This window comes from Cannabis sativa, chromosome 1, assembly GCF_029168945.1.
Source record: "Cannabis sativa cultivar Pink pepper isolate KNU-18-1 chromosome 1, ASM2916894v1, whole genome shotgun sequence".
NCBI classification, from domain to species: domain Eukaryota; kingdom Viridiplantae; phylum Streptophyta; class Magnoliopsida; order Rosales; family Cannabaceae; genus Cannabis; species Cannabis sativa.
In genome coordinates this window covers 44,272,205-44,283,492 of record NC_083601.1, presented here as the reverse complement: position 1 = coordinate 44,283,492, position 11,288 = coordinate 44,272,205, and the positions used below count along the sequence as shown (strand labels likewise).

The 11,288-nt window shown below is 28.4% G+C and overlaps 2 protein-coding genes across 2 annotated transcripts; both read right to left on the bottom strand.

The window, feature by feature from the left end:
• Positions 1-829: 829 nt before the first annotated feature.
• Positions 830-3,021, bottom strand: LOC115704567 (F-box protein CPR1). The gene is made up of 3 exons (XM_030631769.2): positions 1,521-3,021; positions 1,209-1,284; positions 830-1,116 (listed from the first exon to the last, which is right to left on the bottom strand). The coding sequence occupies exons 1-2, from the start codon at positions 2,705-2,707 to the stop codon at positions 1,239-1,241; spliced, it is 1,233 nt and encodes a 410-aa protein (XP_030487629.2). The 5' UTR covers positions 2,708-3,021; the 3' UTR covers positions 830-1,116; positions 1,209-1,238.
• Positions 3,022-7,714: 4,693 nt separating this feature from the next.
• Positions 7,715-9,844, bottom strand: LOC115704566 (F-box protein CPR1-like). The gene is made up of 3 exons (XM_061108398.1): positions 8,387-9,844; positions 8,076-8,156; positions 7,715-7,960 (listed from the first exon to the last, which is right to left on the bottom strand). The coding sequence occupies exons 1-2, from the start codon at positions 9,559-9,561 to the stop codon at positions 8,117-8,119; spliced, it is 1,215 nt and encodes a 404-aa protein (XP_060964381.1). The 5' UTR covers positions 9,562-9,844; the 3' UTR covers positions 7,715-7,960; positions 8,076-8,116.
• Between the last annotated feature and the right edge of the window lie 1,444 nt (positions 9,845-11,288).

Below are 11,288 nucleotides of genomic sequence, written 5' to 3'. Positions count from 1 at the left end.
AAAAAAAAAGAAGGATTGAACTACAATACGTACATTCATAAAAGTATTAATACTAAATATATTGTTTGCAATCTACTTTTTCCTATGAGAAACTTTTATTTACAAGCACGGCAATTTTACTTACTAATTAAAGAATAATCCATTAGTATGCATGCAATATATTTATTATTACAAAATAAATTATATTTTTATTATATTATATAAAAAAAAATATATATCTGTAAGGGTAAAGTGTCTCTTTTATTTAGTTGTTATTTTTATGAGAAGATTTCTTGAAATTAATACTAAATTAGGGATCACAATTAAGTAAGGTATGGAGAAGGTGTAAAATTAAAAAATGTGACACATATAGTCATGTCCATGGCAAAAACACTGAGAGAATATATGTATTCAACAAAAATGTGCGGGAAAGGAAAAAAAAAAAGTAATTTCCTTGTTAAATATATTAATGTTTGGTTCTTAGACTTAGACGATTCATTTTCTTTATTATTATTTATCTCAATTCATTACTCGCCTAGAGAGGGAATCAAAAACTACACAAGACAAGCTATAAAATGAACAAAACTAGTAGAAAAACTATAGAAATGGAGACCGTTATATGTATGATTAGCATGTCTAAGATGGCTATTGTGCTGTGAAAATTAGTTGAAATTACATGTTAGTATGAAAAAAGCTTCATATTAACATATAATTTCAACTAACCTCAATTTCAGTCTTCACCGTTTGATAGTTAACTTGCAGACCTAACCTCAAAGTTCCAAGGCCATTGTTATGTAATACCAATCCAACTGCTACTAAAGACATAAAACATTACAATAACTATATGAAATTTGAATCCAAAAGCTTTCTATTCTCAAATTAAAATACCACAAAACAAAAGGTAACAAGAGATGGTAGAGCTCCATCATAGCATAAGTCCAAGTCTAACCATAGAAATAAAACATTACAATTACTATTTGAAATTTCAATCCAGAAGCTTTCTAGTCTCAAATTAAAATACCATAAAACAAAAGGTAACAATAGATAGTAGAGCTCCATATCATAGCATAAGTCCAAGTCTAACTATAGAAACTTCATCAGCAAACCCACCAATAACCACGTAGTAGTAGTCCCAATCTGATGAAGAAATAAAGGCACAGATATCAGCCAAGATCCCTGTAGCATAATTTTATTTGGATATTAATTAACCTCTGTTTAATACAATTTACCTCTGCCTTTGTTCATCGAACGCGCTCCATTTACAGCACCAGTTTAAATGAAACCCCCTTGGACAAGAAATCATCCCTAATAAAACAATATACAATACCAAGAGAATAAAGACACGCTCAGTCAAGCCCTTGTGCTCTCACACAATTATTAGTTGATATTGGGACAAAGTAAGAATTATAAAGATCAAACAGATAATATAGTTACTAAAATTAGACAAAGAATTATAAGGAAACTATAACTCTAGCTTCTCTAATAATCAACAAAATAAAGCCAAATGAAAATAACTGAGGGGAAAAGTCAATCACAATTACCACTTCTTCCCTGTTGGTTGCTGCTTCTCCTTCTCATTATTTTTCTTGTTCAGGTCCTCCTCTGCCTCTTTCCCTGAATTTGGCTTATCAACTCCAACTCCAATGAGGCTTCTCACACATGCGATCTTTCCACAAGTTTTAGTATAGCTCCTCACACTCTTAGCCTCCTTTCTTTCCAGATCATAGAGCATAAGCTTCTTATTGTCCTGGTCAAAAAGAATTTGATGGGCCTTCTTGAAATACTTAAGAGGCATTATAGATGTAAATGACCCAGTCACATTTGATGGTACCACTGTACATAGCTTAGTCCAGGACTCTTTAACCCCGTATTCCTTCATAACCCAGAACTCAACATACTGTGCTTTCTCACTATGTCCCCCGTATTTCACTACCTCACAAAGCCACCCACCAAGTTCTGTGATAGTTGAGTAATAGGCTTTGCCCTTAGTATCTGTGTCAGCACGTGGAATTTGCCTATATTTTTCAGTGACTAGATCAAACGCAAGGATAACGGTGGAAATTTTAGTACCAAGCTGTAGCCCCAACAACCAATGGAAAGAACTCCCCACTAGAAGGCTTTTCCCACAATGCTTACCCAAGTAAGGAAAATCAGCAACCCTTTTCCAAGTGTTAGTGTTTAGGCTATAAACATTCACCTCCGAACGCAATGACCTAACAGGGTTATTTCCACAGTAATGTAACATTCTTAAAAATTTATGGTCGTCGTTCACAGGGTCGTACCCAAAACCAGCTATACCAATATCATAAAAAATACTGCCAGGAAGCTGATTAAGATCAGACATGGGTACCTTTCTACACTGTTTGGTGGCTGGGTTCCAAATAACCGTGTCATAACGCGGACCAGTCTCCATAAGGACTACCAGTCCATTACAGAAACCCAAAATCTCGACCCCGTGCCCGGTGAATATTGGGGGATCAACTCGTACGGAAGACTCAAGAGCGCTGAGTTCGCAGTCGAGTTCGACAGAGTGAAACTCGTGACCCGTATTGAGGATAACACAGAGGTTTGAGCTGGTTTCAATGGAGTGACTGAGGTGCCTCTTGACGAAAGAACGGCTTTGGATTAGGCCGCACCACCCCTTTGAGACGCACTTGTAGCGGAGCAAATCTTCAACCGGTAGTCGGAGTAGGATGTCGACGATCGTGCCCCATGGTAGGTTGGCCATTGTTGTTACTGCTGTACTGAGAATTAGGGTAACGCAAGGGTTTCGTCTCTCTCTCACCTCTCTCGATACTTTGTTTTTGCTTTTTGCATGAATGAAGATGGTGCCTCTCTATAGCCTGTAGTGTACTATATTATATATTTTACACATGCTGTTTGTGATTCCAAAATTGCCCTTCTTGTAACGACAAAATACTTGAAAAGCCGAGGGTATTTTCGTCACTTCAGGGACACCTGGATTTTGATTCTTGTCTGTGCCGGTATATTACTCCCATTGGATAAACATTGTTTTACTGGCTCGTGTCTTAGCTAGAAATATCGCAAAGTAATTAGGTGTGTGCGGAAGTTCTTTTAAAAAAAAAAAAAATTAGGTGTGAGCGGTGAACTCTAACCATATTTTTCATGTTTTTTAATAACTTAATTAACATTTTTGATCCTGAATTTTCATACATATTAAATTATGTTTTTTGGATTTTTTTTCTATTGAAAATTCTCCTAAATTATTGAAATATTATTAAATTAAAAAAAATTTGTCTAATTTTATTCAATTTTACTAATTCGGTCATTATCCATGAACCAAATTATACTCCTCAGAGTTTGATATACCAAATCATATCCTTCCAACTTTGATATGTGACAAATCATGTCTCCTAAACTTTCATCAATGTTAGACTTTTCTTATTAAAACTAGACAAAAATCTTTAAATTCAACAATCTCAATAGTTCATGGAGAATTTCTCACGGTCTTAATCAAAGTTCAATGGGCATAATTTGGTACGTACATGTCAAAGTTCTAGATATAAAAATCCTAATTAACCTTTTTAAAATAAGTGTCCTATCGGGTCGGTCATAAAAAAATATAAATTATATCGTGTCGTGCTATAAAAAAATATAAGTCATATTGTGCTTACAATTTTTAGTATAGACCTAGAAGTTTTCTACGTACTCAAATTCTTGTCGTGTTTTATTTGAATCAGTCTATTTTGTTATATAGAACATATCATTTCCTTATACAAGCTCAAGTTCGTGCTTTATATTTTTACATTTTTACAATCTTTTATTTATATATATACTCTGCAGTCCTCTTAACTACATGTTATAAATTATATAAATAAAATTGAGAAAATTATATTGTATACTTATTTTATTTTACATACTTTAATTTTTATTTTTATTTTTGTATTCTTTAAGATATATCAATTTTTATAGATAATATTCATATTATATCTCTTAGATCAATATAAATTATGTGCTAAATTTAAGTAGAAGGTGGGATTATATTAGACAAAACATTTACAAAAATAAGTACATTTAGATAAAATATAATATGAAGTTGTTTTTAATTAATAGATACAAAAAAGTAATCTTATACGTATCCTTAAATAATATCACTTATATACAATTAAAATCAATTTTTTTGAAAGGATAAATAGGGTGATTTTAGAATTGCAAAAAATATGCTATTTTTTTTTGACAAAAAAAAAATATGCTATTTAATTATGTTTTAGTGTAATGAAATGAAACCCATTTTTTCCTGTCACTCCTTCAAAAGACTATACAATTTTCAATGAGATAGACAAAAACTGTACCCAATTGGCAATTAGAAGAGTAATTTTTTTCCTTCCTACCTTCAAAAAAGAAAGCAATATAATGTAATTACAAGCAGTCAAACGTACGTACGCCACCTAAGTTCAGATTGAAATAGATGTATAAATATGCTTTTTTTTTTTAAAAAAAAAAAAAAAAAAAGAGGAAATTCTCATCACTCATAAACACATATTCTCACCAATTTGGTGAGCAATACAATTGGTTTATCCTCAATAATATCGGTATTAATTTTATGTTATGAGATATTTAATATTGTTATCGTTGACTGATCATTGAAGATAATCAATTTCTTTAATAAGAAACTGACTTATATGTTCATCCTAGTTAATATTTGAAAACTAAATAATAAAATCATTGTTATATCAATATTGGCTATTTTGCTTAATCTACAACAAAATATCATTAACATATATTTATCTATCTATGTATAAAAGAGATATAGTGACGTGATAGTCTAAAACTATTTTAAATAACTCTATATATTCTCTCTTTAATTCTTTTATTTTTTTTATTTATTAAGTTTATAAATATTGATACTAAAAAAATCATAAAAAATTATTTTTAACTATAAAATATCATTTAAATCATTCCTAGCAAAACCATATAAATTTAAAATTATAAGTTAATAATTAAAGAAAAAAAATTCTACCATTTTTTTTTTACCTAATTCGTATATCTGTCAATTATATTAAACTCTCTCATATTAAACTCTATTAATCTCACATCAGCTTTCTTTTTCTCTTTGTTTCCCTCATGCATTTCATTATATTTTCATATATATATATATATATATATATATATATATAAAAAAGATTTTATATGATGTATGGAAGAGCATCATCAAGTACAAATTTCTTCTAAGAAAAGATTATTTTTCATTTTGTACTAGGTATATATGTTTTGAATTTTATTCTCTCATGTGATACTTTAGTAACAGTTCACATACTTTTATCGATATTTTCTTTAAATGTTTGCTTGTAAAAAAATATCATGTATTATCTGCATAATTTGGTCGACATGAAGCATTATGTTTTCTCTTCTTTCTTTTTTCATTTTTCCTTTGCCCATAAAAAAGCTTGAAATAGTTATTAATAAAAGCAATATGTCACATACATGATAAATATATTTATATATACATTTATTTATTATGTGATAATATATGTTTATATTTATATGTATATTGATTTATTTTTTATTATTGATTTTGATAACGTTTGGTTAATTTTTGATTCCGTGATAATAACAATAGTAATGACTATAATTAAAATACGACGATGACAATAACTTTTAATGTATTGGTGATTACAAGTAGTAATAACAGCGGTTTTAATTTTTTTTTTTTTTTTCAATATGCATAGTTAAAATATAATTTTTTCCATTATAATCACATGATATAATTTTTTTTTTTTTTGAGATAACATGATATAAATTTTATTCAACACATTTTTAATAAACCACATCCAAGAATCATGATTCTTTCTTAAAGATTTAAATGGGTTTTGAAATTAAATATTTATTTACTTTTATGGAATTAGTCGACTAAATAAATTGTTTTACACTAAATAATTATTTGTTTTGCTTTGTTTTTTTTGAATGGAAAATGTAAAACTTCATTAACCAACAAACTCTGTCACCAAACAAGGTAACAAATCAGTAGGAATAGACTCCATATTGAAACTACGATCATGATACAACTTAGAAACTCTAGCAAAGTTATGAGCAACTAAATTAGCAGATTGTTTAACAAAAATAACCTCAACGGTACACAAATCAGCAAGCAAATTTTTACAACTTTGAATGACTTGACCAAACAAAGAAATCATGCAAATTTTTACAACTTTGTTTTGCTTTGTTTGATGTGTTTGTTTTTGAAAAAAACAAAAAAAAAATTATTGTTAGACTAAATTTAATTAATAATAATAAAAAATATCTATAATTTATAATATCAACAAAAAATATCTAAATAATTTATACAAACTTATAATATAGATTTTTTATTATTATTATTATTGTAAGGATATCTAATATAAATTTAAATTTAAATATTCATTCTACTTTTATATCCTTTAAATAATTTATTGAATATATGTTTATATATTCATTTCAATATATATATTTATTAACTGATAAATTTTAGGGCCTTTTCATTAGTAATACATTATAGTGAAATTAGTATTATAATGATATTCTAAATTTATATTACATTATCATATACAATTGGATACTCCAATTTTAAAAAAATTACCATATAATAATCAATACCACATAATCAAACAACCTTCCTTTTTAAATCAAATTAATAAATGTATAAAATATACAACTAAAGTTTCCTTTTTATGTATTGATATTATTTAACAATTAATAAAAATAATAAATAGATAATATTTAATATTAATACATCATACCACATTTTCCAAATAATATATTTGATAGATTCTATCCAAAATTTATTTGTAAAAGTATAATTAGTCAAAAAAAAATATAAATATGTAGTAGACTATAAGAAATAAAAACATTAGTATATTAACAAAATATATACAATAAATTAATAAAAACAAATAACATTCATATTCTAACAAACACATTAGTATATTAACAAATTATATAGTAGATTAATTAAAAAAAAAACAAATTAGTTTATTAGAAAATATATTTAGTAAATTAAACAAAAATATTTAATGTATACACATTTTGTAACAAAATAAACATATTAGTGTATTAATAAATATATACAATAAGTTCAACTTAATTGTTTAATGTTTATACACTATATTATAAAAATTAAACACATTAGTAGATGAGCTTCTCATTTATGTACTAATCATTATTTTAATATATGTATACATATTAATATACATAACTTAAAATTGAAAGTGAATAATTTTTTTAATAAATATTTTAGATATTGATATACGATACAAAATAGAATAAAATATTACTTTTAAAAAAGAGATATAAATAGATATATAGTATTATTATAATAATATTAGAAATAAATGTAATAAAAAATATAAATTTCCCTATTAATTCTTTAATTTCTTATAAAATATATATGGTACATAATTTTATTTAAAAAAAAAAAGCAAAATCAATAATAATATATAATTAGATATATATGATTTCAAATTTTTTTAAGATAATTTGTATTAATGAAATTTCCTTTTCTTTTTTATTATACTAATTTGTTTTAAAGCTTTTTACAAAAAAAAAAAAAATAAAAAAATAAAAAAATAAATATGTAAAATCGCTGCACAGAAGGCGTCTATATTATTTAGTGATATATATAAAATAAAATTAAAGATCAATCACAACAAAAGATCGTGAAAGAAAAAAAAAATCTCAAAATAAACCTGCATAATAATCATTAAAAAAAACTTAATCTATATTAAATAAAGATCTTAAATAGTTCAGCAACGCTTTATTGATCCGCAAAATTCAGGGATACCACTAGATAGATAGTGTTCTAGCAATATATATAAATACGAAATTGATTGTCTATGACAAAATAACAAAATCCCAAATAAAATGTATTATATGACATGATTCACAGTCCATGCCAAAAGGACATACCCTCCTACATATATGATATATGCAAAAGCATTTCATCCTCAGCTAACTCATGGCCACCAAAATCCCTGCAGTATACAACCTGAAAGAAACACACACATATATATATGTTACACTTCATCAGTTTATAATGAACTAGTGATACAAAAAAGTCACAATACAAGGACAATGTAACATAATTGTTTAGCAAAAGATACCTGTGGGCTATGGCTCTGGCTTTTCAGTTCACGTTTTCCATTCACAACACCAATTTGAATCCAGTGGACAGAAAAGTATCCCTAACCAAAACGATGTCAAGTAAAAAATCTAATTGGTTTTGGTTACTAACTAGATCATGAACTCTCCAAAATATGAATTAGAAAAATCATGTGTATATGAGTTGATTGCGTGGTTTAACAACAATGTTTAAATCCTCCTAATTAATGATTTCATGTATGGTGGTAGACTAGTTAACCAATTTTATGTGTATATACAACTAAAGAAAAAGAGAGTGAAAAGGCATTATTACCTCTTCCTTCCACCAAGTTGCTGGCCCTGCTTCTTTCTTTTATTCCCATTCTCCTCTGCCTTCTTCCCATTGCTGCCCCTTTCACCACCACAAACTTTCACAAGACTTCTAACACAAAGAAACGAGTCAAAACATTTATTAAGGGCAGAAATGGTTGTCACACTCTTAGCAGAATTCCTTTTCAGATCATACAACATAAACTTGTCACCACTCTGATCAAAAAGAAGCTGATTAGCATTCTTGAAGTGGACAAGTGGAGAGAGATAGTCGAAAGGACCAGTCACACTGGAAGGCATCACCATTGCCAGCTTAGTCCAAGACTCCTTAACCCCATATTCTTTCATTACCCAGATCCCAACACGGCTAGCTGTATCATTCACACTGTAAACGCATACCACACAAAGCCACCCCCCTAAGTGAGTCATGTTCGTGTGGAAAGTCTCTTTCCCATAAATATCTTTCTTCTCAGGCATTGAGATTTTGCGGTACTCCTCTGTAGCAAGATCGAAACCCACAATTATGATTGACTCATAGGATGTGGATTCTCCAGACACCATCCAATTCAAAGTACCGTTAACGAAGATGCCATTCTCACGAGTTTTATAACTTTCGTAAGGAAAATCACCAATCTTCTTCCAACTGTTGTTTTTTAGGCTATACAGTCTAATCTCTTTGTGGAAAGAGAGAACATCCATCCCAAAATAATATATCATTCTAAACAACTTATAGTCATCGTTTACAGAGTCGTACCCGAATCCTGTGATTCCATATTCGACTATACAGTCAGGAAATGGATTCACGTTAAGATCAGAAGCGAGAAGCTTCTTGTACTTCTTAGTGGATGGATTCCAGATAGCCATATCTCCGATAAAATTTGCCAGAATCAGCAAACCATCGACACAAGCCACAATCTCGACTCCATCACGCTCGTCGAAAGGATTGAGTCGTATGGATGAGTTCAGAGTGTCCACATCGATAGCGTTGAGCTCTGGATCGTTGCGAATGAGGCTGAGGTGGGAATCGGTTTCTTTGGAGTGTTGGAGATGAATCTTGATGAAATGTGGATCGTCGATTAGGGAACACCAGGGCTTCGAAACACACCTGTAACGCAGCAGATCTTTCACCTCTAATCGGCAGAGGATGTTTTGGATTGCATCTCCTGGGAGGCTCGACATTGTTGTTGTTTCAGGTGAGTTTGGTTTGTGATTGTGTTTAGGTAAGGGTTTCTCTTTCTTCTTCTTCTTCTTCTCTCTCAAAAATGAAAGGTGTTCTGTCTCTCTGTCTCTCTGTCACTGTGATATGTTTCCATGCAAGCCAAGCTTTTCTACTTCAGTTTTAATTCCACAATTGCCCTTTGTAACGGCCAAACGGTAACAACATACCAAGGGTAATTTCGTCAATTCGATGTTGGGGCGTTATTTTCTTTTGGGGGGAATGGTGGGGCGTTTCGGATTTTGACTTTTGACGCGGCACATTTTGGATTTTCATACGTTTTTAAAAATGAAAATGGAAAAAAAAAAAACAAAACGATCGTTTATTGTAACGCAGTAGTGGTCTCCAGTGTAAGAAGCAACTACAATAAAACGGCTCACTGACAGTTAGAAATTTAGAATTGTCTGTTTTATTTTTTTTCTTACAAACGGAAGAATTGTCTGTTTTTTCCTAAAAACGGAAATTTAGGATTTTTTTCTCCTTCAAAAAATTAAAAAAAAAAAACTAGGAAAAAGAAAATTCCCTAAAGAAGTGATTTATATAAAGAAAATATTTATGAATTTTTGAAGGGTAAATATGTATTAAAATTAAAATATAAAAAAGAAAATTATTTAAAATACTTACAAATTATTGGTTCCAAATAAAACTTAAGTGTTTTTAAAAAATATTGTGCTAACATACTAAAAAAAGAAAAGATATGTATAATAAAAAGATTAAAATAAAAATAATACTAATAAAATGAAAAGATTAACGGTCGTCACGATTCCCTTTTTTTTGTATCATTTTTGTCTTCGCTTCAATTAATATTTAGAGATAACATTGGCGCCCAAAAATTAGGAGCGAAGAATTATAATTGCATCATAATTAACAAAATTATCGAGTATGCACACGTGTAGAATGCCAAAAGAAATTAACGAAATAATTAATACATACCAAATAATAAACAGATCATGTAACTAAATCAACAATAAAGAAAAGTTATAAAATATTTAAGGAATTAAATTGATCTATCATTTGCACCCACTAATTTTATTGTTCTTTTATAATTATTAATTTTTTTTTAGAGTAAATATGTATTAAAATTTAAATACATAAAAAAGAAAATTATTTAAAATACTACAAATTATTGGTTCCAAATAAAACTTAAGTGTTTTTAAAAAATATTTTGCTAACATACTAAAAAAAGAAAAGAAACATATAATAAAAAGATTAAAACAATAATACTAATAAAATGAAAAGATTAACGGTCGTTACGGTTCCTTTTTTCTGTATCATTTTTGTCGTTGCTCCATTTAATAATTAGAGATAACATTGGCGCCCGAAAAAATAGGAGCAAAGAATTATAATTGCATTGTAATTAACAAAATTATCGAGTATGCACACGTGTAGAATGCCAAAAGAAATTAACGAAATAATTAATACATACCAAATAATAAACTAAACATGTAACTAAATTAACAATAAAGAAAAGTTATAAAATATTTAAGGAATTAAATTGATCCATCATTTGCACCCACTAATCTTATTATTCTTTTATAATTATTAATTTTTTTAGAGTAAATATGTATTAAAATTTAAATATATAAAAAAGAAAATTATTTAAAATACTACAAATTATTGGGTCCAAATAGAAATTAAGTTTTTTATAAAAAATATTGTGCTAACATACTAAAAAAATAAAAGATATATA